We start from the raw sequence: 20,605 nt of genomic DNA on the forward strand, positions 1-20,605 counted from the left end.
TACAATATGTCTGTCCGCAGTATTGGGTGTTCCATTTACACTGTTGTCATCGATTTGTGCCAGCAACACGCGGTTCTTTGTTTGAATCCGCGTTGGCCATGGTCTTAAGTAAAATCGATACGCCTGCGCCCTGCTGACGTGCGGATGTGTTTGCGCTCGTCTTCCGAGTTGTTTGCCTCCGATGCGCTTTTTCTGTCAAAATCGAGCCGCGCGCGTTTCGCTCAAGATTATCACCGCGCGGGAAAGGGTTCTGGGGTTGCCGCTTCTCGCGCTACTGAAGTGTGCTGTCTGTGCTTTTGAGAATGTCGGTGCCGTTGTAAGTGGTCGCGATATCACGAAGTAGGACTAAGAGGTAGTTATGTTTTCCTATTCGTCTGAAACCCTATAGCTTTAGCCATATTCTTTGCTGTCGAGGTCAAGAAATATAGCCACTCTTAATTTGTACATTTATTGAAGTTGCGTCTCTCGTAATGTGCTCGGCGCAACTGTGAACCAGTGTCCCGTGACACCACTGTCGATTAGTTGTTGACAGTGTTTATAAAAATAGTTATTTATATCTTGCCCGTTACGGGCGCGGCTTCTCTCTTTCTCTCTTTTACGAATTGGTACTACAACATGGCGACGTCAACGCAGAATTAGCACTGCTACGGCGAAGCTACTTAGATTTGATAACCACTCGGCCATAACGTCGTCAGCATCTGTGCCAGGCTAACATCGCAACCACGTGCGATGTGCTGATATCATCAACGTGACGTCACGAACCTAGCTTCCCGCCCTTCCGGTACTAAAACACGGCGGCTTCAGTGATGTCAATCGATAAGCTTCGGTGACGTCAAGCCATCTGTATGCTTAAGGGATCGTAATGGTTTTTCTGGTTGTTCATCTTACATGCTGTAGCTTTAGCCGTGTGTCTCCGTTGGCAAGGCCACGAAATATTCGGATGCCCGCAACGGTGGTCCAGTGGTTATGGTACTCGACTGCTGACCCGAAGGTCGCGGGATCGAATCCCGGCCGCATCTTGGATGGAGGCGAAAATGCTTGAGACCCGTGTACTTAGATTTAGGTGCACGCTAAAGGACCCCTGGTGGTCGAAATTTCCGGAGCCCTCCACTACGGCGTCCCTCATAATCATATCGTGGTTTTGAGGCGTTAAACCCTAACAATTATTACGAAATATTGTTCTATCACTAATTGCTGCAGTTACTAAATGTATGAGCCGTGCATAGCTGTATAAATGTACGAACTGTGTATAAGTCGGTTGACAGTTTGTAATGCGTTTATGCGAAGAAAGAAAGATAGCCTCTGATGATTAGTAAACTGGCAGCACTATTAGTTTTCTTCGAGCTTTCTGTGCTAACAAGAACGACGAGAGTATTGACAACGACTCAGCTGCGTAGCCTAGGATTCTTGCTGTCTTTATGTGTAGATGGTTGGTTGGTTGATAGTGTTTGACGACCTAAAGCGACACAGTCTATGAGAAACACCACAGTGGAGGACAGCGGATAATATAAACCACCCGGGGTTCTTTAACGCGCACTGATAGCACACAGCTGACGTTAGAGAACACCAGGCTTTCGAAATCGCACACCCACACATACATATAACTCATAGTACACAATGTTCCGGATCAAGAAAAACCTTTAAAAAGCTTGTTTACTCTTATTTTGGCCACTGAGAGTACATTTCTACAAAGTAAAAATAGTGTGTTATTTTAGGGCTTTACAGACTACGCACAGCTGCGACGTCGCTTCCACGTATAAAACAAAAATGTTAATTTCAGGTATAAGACTCGTCGCATAACATAAATGTTACGCCTGACATTATACCAGTATAGCTGTTATATAACTGTCAGTCTTCCTAGTGCCAGTTGTCCACTATACGGCCGGGTCCTGACTGTTATTGATCTCACCATCCGTGGTCACGTTCCTCCCCTGCCGAGATTGACTGCGTTCGTGCGACAGACAGAAAGGCGTAGTCGCGAGTCCCCCTCCCATCGTGCGAGTGACCTTATTTAACGCGGGGGTCGTTCTCTAGCCGGCTTCTACGAAGTGGTGGCACGTGCGCGACCTGGAGTCGGGTGCGTCGCCTCGGAGCCATACCGCGTCGACAAACCTCTCCTCCACTTTCGTGTAGATGTATACAGTTTTTCACATGCCGTGGCTCTCAAGAAACTTCCGGTGCAGCGTTTTAACCTTTTGAGACGCTATGTACACAAGTGTGCACAGTGTTTGCTAGTTGTATCGACTAGGGGCTACAAAAGGGCAAGATACATTGAGTGTTGAATTGAACCTACTGCATAATACATTTGTTTTCATTTAACTTCATTTTGCAGTGTTGTGTTGCATATGACCACTTCGTTGAAGGCACTACCACGTTCTACGAGTCGTTCGATGTGCCGCTTGCTGCGAGCCATGTAAAAAATATAATTTTTCTTTGCTCAAACTGGACATAACCAAAAATGAACTTGCACTATATTTCTAGCCTCAGATTTCACTCCATTTATGCCACAAGAGAGCATCAATGACTTCAGGATAAATAGATATTTATTTACAACTTAATTTAGGATTAGTTACTATAACAAACGTAAATTAACATATTATGACATTATTTTTGTTGCAATATAACATCGAATGCCTTGAAATAACATTTCGCTGCGATGAACCTTCGGCCTTCCCCCTCCTGAAGGGGAACCCTGCGCACGCCTATGTTTGGTTCTTCCGTGAAACATCACTGCGCATGCTCGGTGCTTCCGCACCCACTGCAACTCCGTATTCTACCCCTTGGCTCTCTGCTGAGCATCGAACACAATATGACAAAGCCTTTGCTGAGGCACTTTATACTGCTACTTTTTTTAGTTAATCATTCATCGATACCTCGTCGGGCCATAGCGCTCAGCGTTCATGGCCGTTAGTTTGATATATCTACGCCACCTACAGCGAGTGTGCTTAGGCCAATAACAGCCTTGTATGAATGTATGGATCATTCATCTGTATAAATTCATTTCAACGTTGATGTTCATCTGCATATGCATTGTGCAAAAAAAAAAAAAGACAGAGAGAGAGAGAGAAATGCTAGACATCCACGGGCACGAAGTCATGGGTTCGATACCTGTTATCAGGCACGTAGCCAGGATCTTTTTTTCGGGGGGGGGGGGGGGGGCCAAGGCCTAAATATTCGAAAGAAAGTCTTTTCGTGGCAAAAAGAAAAAAAAAATGCCCGGGAACATAAAAGGCTGGACGAATTTCGGAGGGGGGGGGGGGGCTTGCCTACGTGCCTGCCTGTTATTCCTTTGTTTGAACGCTTGAGAATGTCCTGACGCGAGTGGTCTGACATTTAACGGCACGTTATGGGAATCGCAGGTGGTCTGCGCATTGACTCTGGAGCTTTGTTTAATGAAGTCTCTCGTAGCGCATATGTTTCAAACTCCCATAGATGAATACACGGTATGCGTACATCCGTTCCTTGAACCTAGCCTCATCGCCGACGCTCGTTTTTTTTTTTTTTTTTTTTCAGAAAGAAAAACGAAAAAAAAAAAAACAGGCGGTTGGCTTACAGCCAGAGTGAATTCTAACAGCGAAGTCAGTCTATAGTTCAGTAACGTTCTTGTCAGAGACGGCGTACGACTGTTTAATATAGGCGCACGCTACTATACACGCATATTGATCGAGAGCCCATCTGCGCATGGACAGTTGACGTGCTTTATGACAAAAGGACACGAAGGAATGCTGATCGAATCAGTTAAGACTCAAAAAATATTTTTGTAAAACTTTATCATTGGCACGTTCTTTAGTAGGTTGGTTACAAAAGGAAGGCTGTAGATGTATATGAATTTATTTCGCACCAAAATCGCTACACCTGCACGCCAGTATGACGTCATGGTTTTCAAAGTACTTCATAATTTTCTTATCGTGCTGGATTGGTTCGTAATAATTGCTTGGGTTTCACGTGCCAATACCACGATATGATTGAGACACGCCTTAGTGAGGGACTCCTAAATTAATTTCGATCACGCGGGGCGTTTAAATCTAAGCGCACGGCTGTTCTTTTAATTTCGCTCTGGTGGAAATGTTGCCGGGAATCGAACCCGCGTCGTCGAGCTTCGCAGAACGGAACCTTATACGTTCTAAGCTGTAGACCACGCCGGGTATTGGCTCAATGAAGCATTCGAAATCTGCCATGCTCATTCAGTCTTGGGCTCTCCAGAACACAGTATGGACCATTTCTTTTACCGATAACAAAATTAACTAGGCCCCAGGAAATTCCGTCAGAATTTGTGACGTCATGACGAGCTGGTGCGTTAACTTCAAGGCGGCGGCGCCATCTATCTTTGCGTATTTACGCGTTTTCTGCCTTACTAGTACTAATAATAATTATTGGGTTTTACGTGCCAAAGTCACGATATGATTATGAGGGACGCCGTGGTGAAGGGCTCCGGAAATTTGGACCACCTGTTGTTCTTTAACGTGCACCTAAATCTATAACTGCACGGGCCTTTAGCGTTTCCCCTCCATCGAAATGCGGCCGTTGCGGGCGGGATTCAATCCCGCGACCTCCGGGTTGGCAGTCGAGCACCGTAACCACTAGACCAAGGTGGCAGGGTTTTTCTGTCTTTCTAAGCGCCTTCTCACGCTAAGAGTGGTATTACTATTATTATTATTTTTAATCGTTACAGGGACACTAAAGCGAAACAATTAGTCGATTTACATTGATAATTTGTGCTCTGAAGACTTTAATGTCGTTAATTTCATCATCATAGGTTTATTAATAGGGGAGCAAATCAAGGTCAATGCTTTATTTTAAAATTTCGCGCCGAAATCTCCGCGCCTGACGTCACGGATTTCAAAGGGTATTTTTCCGCATTTTGGCGACATTGGCTGCGATGAAATTTCCTGAAACTTGGTATGTTAATTTTATGCGCCCCCCCCCCCCCCCCCAGATGACACTGTACTTCGTTCTTGCTGATTAGGAATTGCGCAGTACCTAGTAGATGCAGTCAAGATCTATGACGTCACGACGTTTGGTGCGGGAATTCCAAGGTGGCGTCGCCACCCGCATTTTTTTTTTTTTTTTGCGCGTTTTCTCGCTTACCAAGCGTCTTATCGTGGCAAGCGCGTTGATTTTGAAATTGTGAAAGAGTAATTTACTAATACGAGAAAAATAATCTGTCTTCAGTGTCGCTTCAAAAGGTCAATTTAATACTGCAGGTGAAATCTTCTTTATTTTTTCTTTTAATCTTTATAGTCCATTTATGGAGGCTGACGCATAGACTGGCATTCGCTGTAGTGCAGCTGTTCAGAGCGCTTGGAGGGAATTTTGTTTTACGGGTGCGACCGTTTTAGCGGCGCAGATGTTTCGGCCTGTTATTCATTGTTTATGAGTATGGATCCGATAAATGGGAAGAAGTATAGGCTTAGTGCCTGTAAGCACTCGAGTGTTCTTCTGTGAAGAAACAACGCAGTATGTATATCGCTGCTGCTCGAAAACAAGATTGCCCATTCCTTGACGGCTGCAACATAGCCAGCCGCTTCAACGAGCTGATGTGCGACATCAGCCGCGTTATCGCTTTCTGCTGCGAGGTTTCATAAAAGCTCCCCGATGACTCATCTTATCCGGGTTGGCTTCTTCGAAGCTATTGCTCTTCTGAGCTCGTTGGACTAAGTGTAAGGCTTTAAAGGGACGCTAAATAGAAACGTAAGCTGTATTATATAACTGAGGTGATGAAATATATCTACACTGCAGTCAGCGCCGCGAGATTTCTGCGTCAATTCTCCGTTGGGCTGGCCACGTAATGCGTATGACAGACTACCGGTGGACAGTGAGAGCAACGGAATGGTTACCAAGGGATGGGAAACGCAGTCGAGGTTGAAGGCAGAGAGTTCGATGGAGTGACGAAATTAAAAAGTTAGCAGGGACAAAATGAAATCAGCTCGCTCAGGATACACTCTTAATGAGGTCCTGGTTAAGTGCGGGCTATATCCAGGAAACCAGACGAAAAATGTCCGGTTTCCTGGCTACATCTAGCACTTTAAGCGGGACCTGATTAAGAGTGTAGGGTTAAGTGGAGACCATTGGGAGAGGCCTTCGTCCTGCGATGGACATAATATAAGCTGAGAATAATGAAGGATGATGATAATGGGTGCTAATTGAATCTTTATCTGTGAATGGCTATTGCCACTTGGCCTAAAGGGACCAAATCATATTTCTACGACTTTTTTGGCGTGAAAAGGGTAAAATTCGAAAATATACATAGAAAACTATACGTGACATCGACGCATTACAGCTGAGGTTCTAACGCAAGATTCAGCGAAGAAATATCTTAATATCGGCCGTAATAAATAACCCTACTCGGCCAAATTTTTCAAGGTACTGTGGAGTGTTCAAAGAATTTTGGGTCCTTCCATGGCATCTGAGATTCCGCGCGCCATGATCTCGGAGGCGATGATTTCTTTCTCCTTTTCTTTTTTCCAGCGTACATGACGTACACGACGAAAGCACCGTGGTAGCCGCGGTTTTCCTCATGACGCTTTGGAAACAGCCCTCGGGCGAATCCACGCGCGAACTAAAATCGTGGCTGAAATATTCCGCAAACTAGTTCACCAATAGGGCATGCGTGCTCTCATATATCTGCATATAATTGGGTGGGCATTACACAATACTTCGCTCATTCACTTCAGCGCGGCCGTGCTGCTCACTTGCGCAAAGGAAGTCGATGATAGGCATCACGCCGTTACGAAATATGAGAATCGTGGCGTAACTGTGCCGATGTTTCATTGCCTGTGTGAGTGGGTGGGTACTCAATAGAGAGTTCTATTGCCCTTCGTTCGAATGGCAAGTGAATAAATTGACTTTCATAAAGTTACTGAACGCATTCTTGCATTTATATACCGACGCCCTTAGATTTCTAAGATCGTTTGACTACATGGCGTATCTCTTCGATGCCCGCATGCGAAGCGCTACACAATTGGTTTGCGACACCCTGCGCGACCATTGTGGAGAGTTTCGCGAGTGAGTCGTTTATCCGTAAAGCATAAGTCGCCATTTGCCGAGATTGGCGTCAGCTTAGCGCATGCGCACTGAAGCCCTGCATCGATTACATCATGAGCTGGTTTGCGCAGTACGCAGTTACAGTTGCGCAGTTTCTCTGAGCACGGAGTCATGTAAACTGCATGATTTCGCTTGGTACGCGCATACCTCGCGTCTGCGCTGCAGTCTTCAGATGTGCCGATCTATAACGGCGGCCAACCTATCTCTCCTACTTTGCATATCGCGTGACGTGCTCACCGCGTGTCGTTAATCATGCAATTATCTCGTCTTTCGTGTTCAGTCGCCCGTGTCACGTTCTTTGTCGTTGGCAGCCGTCGCTGCACGTAGCGGAGCAACAGACTGCAGGCTGCTGCTCCGCTGTTGCTGAAGTCCGTTTCGAAAGAATACCAATACCGCCGCCGTTCAGAAACATTTCCGTGCTTTTCTCATTTTTTTTAGCGTTTCTAGTGATGGTGTCAGTATACACCAAAATTTGAAGCGATCGCTGTATCTGTTTTTAGAACACGACGGGAATTATGACAGTTTGCTGTTTGCCAATGGCAACTGTATCCTATATATATATATATATATATATATATATATATATATATATATATATATATATATATATATATATATATATATATATATATATATGCTCATCCTAAACAGTGAACCGTGTGTACATGGTTCATTGGTTCCTAGTACGTCAATATTTGTCCCGTAATAGAATTGTCGGTTCAGCGCCTGATAATTATAGTAAAACGATATCGATAACTTCCATAACAATCTGTCTTTTTGCATAAAGTTTCTTTTTTTTTTGTCTTCATTTCGTGCTGTGCGCGAAAAGCAGGATCAGGTGATATATTGCCCAGTGACCTATGCGCGGGTCACCGATAGTGCTAAACAAGCCCACGCGCCTAGGGTAGTTGTTTTATTACTCCTACATCAGACAAAGGCATAACAGACCAACACAGTGCGATATTACAACTTACCTAGATCTCGTTATACCTTTAAAATTCCTTACAAATGATCGAAGTAAATTCATTCTCATGCCGCAAGGCATCATACATGTTGCGTCGCTTTCTTGTGTTAATTAACCGCAATTACAACCTTCCGCTATGTATAGGTGCGTGCGCTGACGTCGTCACGGGTAATCGCTACGCTTTCTCGATTTTCTTATCTCTTGAAGCACAGTGGAAGCTGCGAACAAAATATAGGGAGCTTTCGAATAGCGTACGCAAAGCTTTGCGTTGGCTTTTCGCTCAACTGCGCATGCGTCGTACGCTAACCTCTTGCGGGCTCCCATTATGTGATGGAAATAGCGGGCCGCAAACGCTAACTTAGCGTACGCTATTCGAAAACTCCCTAATGACGTACGTACATTCACGTCACGTCAACTGAAACCCGAACAGCGGCAAGCATTCGCAGTGGTATAGTGCGCACCGTCCAGTCATCACCATTGACAGGCGCGCGCATCCGTTTCGGCAGCACTGGGCATATATGCGCGCTTGTGAAGCAACCTCTGAAAATACAAAGAACGAGCGCGTTATCTCCTAGCGTTCCCCTTCTTTTAGGCACAATTTGTGACGCCAGCAGTCTGTACACGTGACGTCATGAGGAAATAAGGTCTCGATTGGCCCATATACGAAGGATACCAGTTTCGAATTGTCTCCTACCCTGCTTTGCCTTCCAGTCGCGCGATGGTTCTGCCTTGTCTCGCATGACTATCGTGCGCGATCAACTGATTTCACTTGACCCGCCACGTTGGTGTAATGGTTGTGGTGCCCGAGTCGCTGACTCGAAGGTCGCGTCGCGGGATCGAATCCCTGCCGCGGCGGCCGCATTTCGATGGAGGCGAAATGCCGTGTGTTTAGAAGTTTTATGAAGAAATAAGTGGCGAGGAGAACATAGCGCCTGTAAGGAGTGTATTGATAGGCGAGAAAGAAACAATTCTCGTGTTTGAACTCGGGAGTGGTTCAGGGGCCCTTTTAATGGACTTCAACAGATCTCGCACCTGTTCTTTCTTTTCAAATAAAGATTTCGACGCTGGCAACTAAGCTGGCGAGTGCCAACTGTTTCTCTTCGTATCATCTCCGTTCCCTCTTCTCGACTGCTGCTCCATCAGACGGCAACTCGCTCGCCCGCAGTTATACGGGCACTGTTGCCAAGGGTTGCAAAACGCTTAGGCTCCACCTCTGACGTGCGCGGGACTTTAATTATAGCCGGCCGTAATGTTCCGAAGGCGCTGTAAATATTGTTCCTATTGAGTAACCAGAAACGCTGGGATCCGCAGAATGGTAGTTTCTCTCGGTCCATTGTGTTTGCTTGTAGCGTTTAATTATCTTATTTAAGATGGGCGCACGTTAACGGTTCATTGTGCAGTTGCGCGCTGTTGCAACGTCTGCCGACGTCGTTAATCTTGTCCTTTTTTCGTGGTTGTTTTTTGTTCGTTTCGTCGTTTGGTGCGCGGAAAGCTTAACAGCGCGTGTCACCCGATTCGCCTAAGCTGGGCCTTCCCGTCTCTCGTCTGTCATTGGTTTTTTCGTGCGCAAATCCAAAGGGAATGTCTGGATGCCTTAATTCCCTCAAATTTTGTTTGCCGCCGCCAGCGTACGGCATACCGTAAACCCGTCAAGTCCTTCTTAGCACCTGTTGGCTGTTTCTATTCTTTCCTTCTGGAGATATAAGAAAGTTAAATGAGACTCAGGTGTTTTTGTTGCTTTTGTACCAGCCAGAACTGAGGTGCATCACTTCTCTCATTGTATGCCGCCGCCATTATTGTATGCCTGCGTACACCTATAGCCCTGATAGCGCAGCATCCTCAATGTTGAATCTTTTGCTGGCCTGGTTCACCGCCTACAACGGGAGGGAAGGAGGAGATTCAGGCCTGTTGGTTAGAGGCCAAGTTATATTAGTTTGTTGTTCTTTTCGAAGCCTCGCACGTTCGCGTCGCGGACCTTGTTTCGCCACCTTCTTTCGCGGGCCAACGCCTGCGAGGCCGCGCGGACTTGACAGCTAGCCTTGACAAATTTTTGTGTTTCTCCCTGTGGTTTTGTTTGGCGAGAGAAAGTGGTTAGCACGCAGGTTCTACTTCCGGCTCGCTGCTTGGTGCGGCGTCCAAGGTCTACTTCCCTCGCTTGACTCATTGGACAGCATGCAAACACCCCGCCACGCGGGAATAACGGATTGCCTGGCGCGTTTTGTCGCCGTTCGCACGTTCGGTTCTGTTTAACCGTGAAACTAAAACGTCGCGCAGTAAATTCTAAAGGGGTCGTGTGCTTCGGCTGTAAACAACTTCGCTTCTTTTGTATCCATGTCGAGGCCTTCGAGTCAAGGCCGGGAATCTTTTATTATACATCTGCGAGTAAACATGCGCAAACGGCATTGAAAGTTCACCACAGCTGCAGAGATACGGGACGCGAGGGAAATCAGATGCGCGCATGGACAAAGCATTGTAAAGTCGAAGGCAGCACGTATTTGCGAACTTTTCAACGGGTGTGTTTTTAAACGGTTCGCGTGGTGTTGCAATACTGCGCACTTTTGAGCCTGACCATCGGTTTCAATTTTCTGGGATCATAGGCGTGCGCAGGGGTCGTCCCCCCTCCTCCTAGGTGACTAGGGGGGGGGCTGCCACCTCTCGGAACCCCCCCTCCCCCACCCCTGCGCACGCCTATGTCGCGGGCCCTTCATAAACAGTATACATTGCAGAAGCTAAGTGCTACAAAAATTTGTTTGTACTCGCTCTTATGCTTGCGAGTGAGCGAGAGCGTGGAAGGCTCCGCTGCCCTTTTCTGCTGGCCTAGCTGATGTGGGTTAGGCTTAACGTGTGCACTAAGCCTAACCGGAGTGTCTGGCCGTACTTTACCGTAACTTTAGGAACACTCACTATTTGGAGAATCCTGAAGCAGACATATTGATTCTAGTTGGGACAAGTGCCTGCAGAATCCTTGCAGAGTTAAGAGTCCGAAAGCTCGGCAGAGAGCTATTGTAGTGTCCATCGATACCAAGAGTTTGACTTGGGCTCTCGTTTCAGGGGGTGCGACCAAATTGTGGAGCACTTTAGGTGTATTGGTGATACATGCGTAAATTCATGTGTGTTTGTGTGTGTGCACGCGTGTGTGTAAGAAGTAAATTGGGAGTTTGAGAGGCATCGGAGGGGCTACTCCTGGCCCATAGCATGCCTCCACTCTGTTAGCCTGCCTTATTCCAAGTTAATTATGTTGACAATATTGATTTTGTTACCTCTTTAGTCAATAAAACAATGCATTATAGGTGATCATAGTTAGGTTTTTCTTGGAGTGCCTCTTTCTCTTGGGGGAATTGTCAACACTGCTCTTTGGGCATTCAAAACCTCACCTTTTTTTCTCTGCTTTTGTTTACACAGGGGACAGGACCAACTATGTCAACCTTCCACATGTTATTGCCATGGTGGGTCTTCCTGCCAGGGGCAAGACGTACATTGCCAAGAAGCTGACTCGTTACCTCAACTGGATTGGCATTCAGACAAGAGGTGTGCTGTCCCATTCGATCTCTTACATCATTGAACCAGACAATTATTTCAAGTGTGAGGGCCTTAGAACGATATAACCTGGGAAGTGTTTTGCAAAACAAAGGACTTCTGTAATTCTAGGGGACTATTTGCAGGCTTTAGAGGCAGTTGTTTTATTGTGTGTGTGAGTGTGAGTCTATGTAATATGTAGTATATATATTGTGTGTGTGTTGTTCATTTGTGTGCCTTAAAAGGGCATTTAATTGAAACAAGGAATATGTTTAGATTGATAAATTGTACTCTGAAAACTCTAATGATATTAATTTCAACATCATAGGTTTACTAATAGAGGTAGAAAATTAAGGTCAAAGTTTCATTTATAAATCTCGTGCTGAAATCTCCGCATGCGACTTCACGGATTTCTAAGTATATTTTTCGTATTTTGGCAACATTGGCTTAACAAAATTTTCTGAAACTTGGTATGTTAAGCATCTGGCCCCCTCAGAGGACAATGTACTTCATTTTTATAAATTGGGAACTACGTACGCCCTAGCAGACGCGTGAAAATCTATGACATCATGGTGATTGCTGCGGAAATTTCAAGGTGGCGTCACCACCCACATTTTCTGCTTGCACCTCTTCTTGTATCAAGCGTGATGATTTTGGTATTCCAAAGGAGTACTTTACTAATACGTTTTTCATTTTTCTCGTTAGTGCCCCTTTTAGTAAAGTAGTGATCTTGTTGACAGAAAACAAGTAAAAACTTCAAGAGCAACCAATCCCAACACCAGTGTCATGTATTGCTTTCTTTAGGTCTTTTTTTATATACTTCAATAATTTCACTGTCTTCATTCTGTTTCTTTAGTGTTCAATGTTGGTGAATATCGGCGTCAAGCTACGGAGGCCTACAAGAGCCACGACTTCTTCAGAGCAGATAATGCTGAAGCCATGGCCATCCGCAGGTACATCACAGCAACTATCAATGTTGCAATGTTATAACTTTTTCATTTGCCAGCAGTAGGTGGATGCTTCTTTTGCCTCTAGCTGGTCGTGTTGGTGGACATTACACAGATAATTGTTTGTCTTCTTGATGCTCTGTTTACTATGAATCATGTTAGGATAAGCTTATTCGTATGCTACTGCTGTTTAGTTTGCTGTGTCGAAGTTAATTTCCTTAATGTGTAATTTTATGTAATCAATAACTTGACTGATGTGTGGCCCTTATGTAATACTCTGCAAAGTACCTGAGAAGGCACAATAAATGACAGTGATCCATGGGACATTGCCATCCTTTATGGTGCAGCGGTATTTGCATACCAACTCAGTAGTATGGAAAAAATAGGATGGGTGGCGTTATATCAATGGGGCATAGAGCTAACAAACACATTCCACCATGTGAATATTGGGATAAGGGCAGTCTATGAAAAATGTATCTTTGTTCAGCACATGGGCGTAGCCAAGAAGGGGGGGGGGAGGTTATGGGGTTCAACACCTCCCCCGGAAATTTTCAATTTTGCTTTTTGCTTGCGTATATATACACGCACACATACATATGCGAGCACGAACGTACATAAAATATAGTGACCCCCCCCCCCCAAAAAAAAAAAAAAAAAAAATTTGGTTACACCCTCGGTTTAGCATACAGCATGCTGTGTACATACGTACAAGCTTTGACCGGCCGTATTACGAGTACTGTGTAAGAAAAATGGTGGGATTTATGAACTGGTAGCACACTGCACAAAATATATTGCTGGTTGTGAGGGGCAGTTGATAGATAAGTAAACAATTCAAAAGTGACCAATATAGTGGTAACTTAACACAATCCCAACTAGGATATCACTTTGAGCCTTCTGTTTACTTATTTGTGAAGTCCTCCAAAGATTTTATTCTTGTATGCAGTTATGCGGTCATGCTCAAGGATATGTGGCTCACAAGGTTTTAGCCTTTTGAAGCTAGTGCTGCATGTTGTAATACAATGGTATACTGTGACATGAGCATTGCTTCTATGCTTTCGCAAAATGACAATTTCCTTATCGCACTGTTTCACGACTTCAGTTTTAATATTTGTTTCACTGTATGCACCTGGCTTTGGTGCACCTTCTACACTGCAAAAAAAATGCAAACCTCTGCTTTTTTCAATTTCCACAACCATGCAGCAAGTGCGCCTTGGATGCTCTTGAGGACATGTGCAAATGGCTGGAGTCGGAAGGCGAAGTGGCCGTGTACGATGCGACCAACACAACCTACGAAAGGCGCAAGCTCATCTACAACGTCGTCTGTGAGCGGTTTGGCTTCAAGCTGTTCTTCGTAGAGTCCTACTGTGATGACCCCAAGATTATCGAAGCCAACATTCGGGTCAGTGGATTTCAACATCATGAATATGGAAATGCGGGCCTGACATGGGGGAACTTTGGACATGCATTTAAATATTACGTGTGTGCCTTGTATGCATTTAAAACCCTGTAGCAAGTTTCGTAAAAGGTGTAATAAACCTGCATTAATTAAGTTCTTCTTAGATTAATTTCAAACAAAAGTTCAGAAATAACGAATGAAATAATGAAATTTCAACAAACTTTTCTAATGCCAGTCTGACTGTAACCACCAGACCACTGTGGCAGATGCATTGCTTGATGCAATGCATTTGCCACAGTGGTCTGGTGGTTAGGGTGCTCGACTTTTGAACTGAAAGTCGCGGGATCAAATCCTGGCTGCGGCGGCCGCATTTTGATGGAGGCAAAATGCTCGGAGCTCGTGTGCTTAGATTTAGGTGCACGCTAAAGAGCACCAGATGGTCCAAACTTCTGGAGCCCTCCACGACTGCGTCGCTCATAATCATATCGTGGTTTTTTTATGTAAAATCCCGACAGTTATTATTATTGATGAAATGCAGGAAGTGAAGGTCAATAGCCCGGACTACAGGGACATGAACAAGGACGATGCCCTCCTTGATTTTGTGCACCGTATCGAACACTACAAGGCCTGCTACCAGACCCTTGATGAAGTCCAGGAAAAGCAGTACTCTTTCATGAAGATCTTCAACACAGGACAAAAGGTCGTCGTGCACAGACATGAAGGTGAGATTTTTCACTACTTTAATTTCTTTTCATTGCTTTTTAAAAAATGTCTTAACTTCTACCTACATTTTTTGTTTCAGAAATAGACCAGCATGTACGGGTTAAACTACATATTTGGAATTTTTTTTATAGCATATGCTTACAAATTGTCTTGAAGGCATGAAGTCAATGGCACGAGTCTTCTAGAATATCCGTTACAAGCATAATGCTATTGGTTCATCATGGGGCAGAAGGTGTCAACAGCACATTTGCTACAAGTGTTTAACTAGTACGCAGAAATTTTTAAAAGGATTTTACTAGTTAGACGTGCTGCTTGATTACTTCTGATGAGGTAGAAGTGTGGGGGGAAATGGAATCTTGAAGCGACGAAAAATTCTTGGAACACAGGGTGTCGCTGGAGTCCACGTTTCGTGAAGTGGTCTCATCTTCCTTGAGAAGTCCGCTTCAGAAGAAGAAAAGTTGCAGCCTTAAAGAATACAAGTCCTCTTGTCAAAACATTGGCTCTAGCAGCACCCCATATTCCAAGGATTTTTCATCGCTTCATGATTACTTCAGGGAATTTATGTGGCAGCAGGCTATGGAATAAGCTATCCAGCTTACTAAGTTGAAGTTAATTAAGCCTGCTTAGTGGTTTCCAAAGTTCATGGCCGCAAGGTTACTTCGCTTGAAGGGCTTTCCTGCAATTAATTTGTACGTACGTTGGGAAAATTATTCAGGTGAGACACTACTGAGGTTGGCTCTCAGTGGCTGCTGCATAATACAGTTAGGCAGTACAAAACTGCGAATTTGATCCCAAATTGCATTGTCACGTTTGAGTGAGAACAGAATTGGGAAAAGTCTAGGTATTTTCATTTGAGTGCTCACTGAACAAACCCATGGGGTTAAAATGTGTCTGGGACTTCCTAATTTGATGTATGTCGCATAGTCTAAATGTAATCAGTGTTTATGAAGCCATATGAGTTATTTAAAGCCAGATATTACACTGACAAACATTGTTTCTGTGCCCATATTTTTGAGAAAAGCTAATCTGAGCATTTTTCTTTCACTTCATTGTCTTGCAGGCCACATCCAGAGTAGGGTAGTGTATTACCTCATGAACATCCACATCATGCCAAGATCCATTTACTTGACCAGGGTGAGTTTCTTTCATATATTCTCTGATGTCCAAGCACTTGGATCAAATTGCATCCTAACTTGAACAAATGCAAGTTTGGGCATGTTGCTATTCCATTTTGGTCTATTGACATGCAAATAGCACTGGGATCCTATAAGAGATGTTGAGCGCACTCTTTTTGTCCTTTGTACTGTTCCTGTATGTTGTTGTACGTTCCTCTGTTGTGTGTATGTGATGAATACTGATGGAATATTTTGTGTTGTTTAACCGCAGCATGGTGAAAGTGTCCTGAACCTGCAGGGAAGGATTGGTGGGGATGCTGATCTCTCCGAACGGGGACGGGAGGTGAGAAGTTGATTTGGAGTGGTCTCAAACTTGGATTACTTCGCAACTACAGAAAGCTTTGTGCTCTAAGTTGAGATTTGACCACATTTCTCTTGTTGCATTTTAGCACCTCTGAATTTAAGTATTGTTATTTTCATACAGTGGTCTTCTTGCTTCCCTAGCTGATGCAATCGTTTCAGGAAACTAAAATCTGCTGTCAGGCAGGTTTAAATCATTTGAAAAGCGATCAGTCCGATGCCCTGAATTTTTGGAGCCTGTTTCCAGTACATTCACATTGTACATGATCTTAATGAGCAATCTTGAAACAAGCTTAAGTCCAGTAAGTGTGCCCCCCCGTGCTGGTTCTTAAGGTCTACTTGTTTGAAACATCACGTGATAATATTTGTGCTTTCTGTGTTAGGCTACCAAATCTCAAAAAGTGATTCTCCTTCATGCTACATCTCCATTTTTCCTGATTTGTTCAGTATGCACTTGCACTGGCAAAGTTCATAAAGAAGCAGTCCATTCCACGCCTCCGTGTTTGGACCAGCCAGCTGAAGAGGACCATACAGACTGCAGCAGGCATCGATGCCCCGCAAGAACGATGGAAGGCTCTGAACGAAATTGACGCCGTAAGTTTTTGGACACTCCTGAGAGGGCTACAGTTCCAGTTCATTTCCAAAGTTTGTGCCATATTTGAAGTTCTCAGCAGAGATGCTTTAAAGCTTGCTCAGTAAACATTGCCTCAAGACAGTAGGACTAAATATGTCATCACCAGTGTTCATGGCTTGAGGCGTGTGTGATAGTTTACTTAAACCATTAGGAGCATTGGCAGAGCGAGGAAGCACTTAAGATAAAAGTAATGCTAGCTACCCTGGAATCAAATTTTGGCAAGCTTGTATGGGTCCTTTATAAAACAGGTAATATGATGCTTCTTTCACTTATAATGTATCCAAGTTATTATGAAATATGCTTTAGAGAATGTAATAATGTGGCTTGTTAGGGGATGTAGAAATTTTAAAGTGCAGCCGTTGGGAAGTTAGATGTGTGAAGTTAATGTGTTTTGCCCTAAATATAGATGGAAGAGAGCTTGCTGTGTCTTTTTCCATAACTGATGTTAGTTTCTGCATTAACATTATTCGCCAAGAAAGCTTGAAATGTGTCATAAGTACCGTATTTACTCGCATAATAGGCACACTTTTTTTTCAGAAAGTCCGGTTCAAAGTTAGGGGTGTGCCAATTACGCGGGGTAAAATTATGGAAAATTTTTTCGACTCGGTTCTCGCGCTTTAAATCTGCACATTTGTCAAGTAAAAGGCGACTTTATCGTTTACCAATTAATTCAGCATAAAACAAACATACCTACGTACCTTTTAATGAACAAGCGAGAGCCGTCAACTGCACACACACACATAAAACTTATTTACACAAAAGTCGTAGGTGTTCCTCCTTTTCCCTATTCGGAGTCCGAGTCGGAGATCACACATTCATCCTCGCCGAGCGGGGATTTGTTTTCGGTGTCCGAATCATCCGCACCCCACAACATGTCATCCTCACTCGCATCCAGTGCGTTCGAGATACCTGTCTTCTTGAAGCTTTTCCTGACAACTTCGTTGGAGATCGCCTGCCACGCTTCCACGATCCAAGCGCACAGCATTTCCACAGGCGGCCTCTTAATTTGACCACCTGGAGTCAGCTGATGTTGTCCTCCAGCCATCCAGGTGGTGTGCAGCCTTCGAACATTGTCCTTGAAAGTCTTATTCAAGGACACGTCCAAAGGCTGCAGTATCGATGTGAGGCTGCCCGGAATCACTGCCAGATCTGTGCGCAGCTCCCTTAGCTCATCTCGTACGCGGTCTACTAGGTGCCCACGAAAACTGTCCAGGACAAGCATGGACGGGAACAACAGACCACCCGGTTGCCGACCCCAGACTGTTTTCACCAAATCCACCATGAGTTCCGCGCTCATCCAGTATTTTTCCTGGACTCTGACGTAGATGCCTTGAGGGAAATTTGCCTTTGGGAGCGTCTTACATTTAAAAATAACGTAAGGCGGTAGCTTGCGCCCATCCGCTGTCACTGCCAGCATTACGGTGCATCGTTGTTTATCAGCGCCAGACGTTCCGACGATGACGCTCCGTGCACCTTTCTCCTCCACTGTCGTGTTCCGCGGCATATCAAAGCAAAGGGGGGTCTGATCCGCGTTGCCGATCTGGGACAAAATGAAGTCTTTCTGCTGTCGGAGCTTTATAACGAAACGGTGGAAGTCCACCACTTTGTCCTCATATGCTGCGGGCAAGCGCTGGCACAAGGTGGTCCGCCTTCACAGTGCGAGGCCATGGCGCCGCATGAAACGAGTTGTCCATCCGGAGCTGGCTTTGAACTCTTTTGCTTCGATGCCCTGCGCTCGGGCTGTTCTGCGCGCCTCAGTCTGCACAATATCCAATGACACAGCACAGCCGTCTTGTCGTAGCTCCCGTATATGCCGGACCAGTTGCTCTTCGACGTTCGGATACCTGCCGGTCTTGGCACCGCGGAAAGCCCGTCGTGTCTTCTTCGTCGCCTTAAGTTTTTCTTCTTGATCCCTCCAGTACCGAATACTGGTTTCTCCAACACTGAAATGCCTGCTTGCAGCCCTGTTGCCGTGCTCCAGCGCGTACTGCACTGCCTTCAGTTTAAATCCAGCCGTGTAGCTTGCGTACTTCCCCATGGTGGAACCAAAGTTGAATACACGACCACAACATACGCACACCGCTTGCAAAATGACGTTTCTTTTTCTCTGATGGTGGTGATAGCGATCGAGCCCCCGGCGTTGTACACGTGACCTCCAAAAAGCGCGGCGATTTGGGGGGTATCAGTAATTGATGGAACAGCCGTTTTTTTTCGCTTGTGGACACTTTTTTTTTTCAAGTTTTATTTCGACAAACACGTTGGTTAGGTCGTTGCACTTCGAATTTTTTTTATTTGCTCGTCGATTTGCCTTCTTTTTTTTCTTCAGGGTACGGGGACCGCGTTCCAACTGTACCGCTGGGGGTAGAATCGTTTCTGATCATGGCCAAGTTCGGGGTGCGCCTATTATGCGCGGAATTAAAAAAAATCGAATTTTCCGCGACCAAACTAGGGGTGCGCCTGTTATGCGAGTGCGCCGATTATGCGAGTAAATACGGTAATAATGCCAAACCCTTAGTTCTTAGAAGCCAAATGTGGATTAGTAACAAGTTAAGAACTTGTGAAATTCATTCCATGCATTTTGTACACATAAATTCCTATTGTACTTTACCCACCGAAGAGAGTAAGCACATACTAAGCTGCACCTATCCACTGTTCTTTAATGCAGAGCGAAACTTGCGTAGAGCATGTGTAGGACACTTTTCAATTTATTATATTTGGACCTTTTTCTTTTTAAGGGCATATGTGAGGAAATGACATACGAGGAGATTCAGGAGAAGTACCCCGAAGAGTTTGCTGCCAGAGATCAGGACAAGTTTCATTACCGGTACCCACGCGGCGAGGTGAGTTCAATATTACCCATCTCGCATCACTGCCTGCAGGCATGTTTAAAGGCACTCTCATGTTGTCACAGTAGAATTCATATAATTTGGTTGTGGTGATAAAGAGCTAATAAAGAGTTGATAAAGAGTTGATAGAACACACAGTGAGTGCAATGCATCCTGTTTTGGTATGACTTGGATTGCTTTCCTTGACTGTAGTAATTAATGTGAAATTGTGTAAGTTTATACGATATCAGCCAGGGAAGTATGGCTGTGGCAGGTCGTTGCAAAGAAGATATAATGAAAGGGTTTTCCACGGTCCAGGCAGCCCATTCTGCCCTTCAACATTACTGTCTGATAACCAGAAAATGTTGGCATTGAAATGTTGGTTTAAAGAACCAAGGGCAAGTGTTTACACACTAAGTGGACAGTCTTCCAAAATATGCTTCCATTTATTGAAGCAGGTGTAGTCATTGTAAATAGAAATTGTGTCATCTTTATTTTGATGCCGCGACTGTGAGTTCTTTTCTGTTATGCAACAAGTCTGAAACAACTGGCTCTCACCAACACATTGCTATAAAAGAATACCTACTATGGTGCTTATGTTCACTGAAAAACAATTTTTTCTTTCCAGTCTTACGAAGACCTGGTAGCTAGGTTGGAGCCAGTCATCATGGTTAGTGGTTGACTCTGCATGCCTAATGTTCACAACCCTTTCCTTTTCTGTTGTCCTTCGTGCATGGATAGCATGAATGATGTTTGTCCTTGTTCTTGCCAGGAATTGGAGCGGCAGGAGAATGTCCTTGTGGTTGCGCACCAAGCGGTCCTGCGTTGTCTGCTTGCCTACTTCCTTGACAAGAACTCTGGTAAGTAGACTTGCCCTTCTTCAACCTTGCAGAGTTTCAATTGAAAAGACCACCTCACATTCATTTGTTAGTTGTACATAGTACATATTGCCGTTTGCCAGGTCACTCCATCTGTTTCTTGATTTTTTCATAGAAGCTGTCAAGTGCAACGCATTTATGTTCCATTTCGAAAGTTGCAAATGAGGTAGCAATAATAAGAGGGCAATTTCACGCAGCTTACC

At 44.7% G+C, this 20,605-nt stretch overlaps 1 protein-coding gene across 10 annotated transcripts in view; it reads left to right on the forward strand.

Annotated features, from left to right (window-relative positions):
* The window catches only part of LOC119406955 (6-phosphofructo-2-kinase/fructose-2,6-bisphosphatase), a 163,377-nt gene that overhangs the window by 114,638 nt on the left and 28,134 nt on the right, over positions 1 to 20,605 (forward strand). For all 10 annotated transcript variants that reach the window (XM_049419961.1, XM_037673760.2, XM_049419963.1 and 7 more), the window contains 10 exons: positions 11,411 to 11,536; positions 12,381 to 12,477; positions 13,672 to 13,870; positions 14,406 to 14,589; positions 15,651 to 15,724; positions 15,977 to 16,048; positions 16,513 to 16,659; positions 19,435 to 19,539; positions 20,153 to 20,194; positions 20,297 to 20,384. In XM_049419961.1, coding sequence (XP_049275918.1) covers positions 11,411 to 11,536; positions 12,381 to 12,477; positions 13,672 to 13,870; positions 14,406 to 14,589; positions 15,651 to 15,724; positions 15,977 to 16,048; positions 16,513 to 16,659; positions 19,435 to 19,539; positions 20,153 to 20,194; positions 20,297 to 20,384 — 1,134 coding nt within the window. The remainder of the gene's footprint in view (positions 1 to 11,410; positions 11,537 to 12,380; positions 12,478 to 13,671; positions 13,871 to 14,405; positions 14,590 to 15,650; positions 15,725 to 15,976; positions 16,049 to 16,512; positions 16,660 to 19,434; positions 19,540 to 20,152; positions 20,195 to 20,296; positions 20,385 to 20,605) is intronic.

This window comes from Rhipicephalus sanguineus, chromosome 10, assembly GCF_013339695.2.
Source record: "Rhipicephalus sanguineus isolate Rsan-2018 chromosome 10, BIME_Rsan_1.4, whole genome shotgun sequence".
Taxonomy (NCBI): Eukaryota; Metazoa; Arthropoda; class Arachnida; order Ixodida; family Ixodidae; genus Rhipicephalus; species Rhipicephalus sanguineus.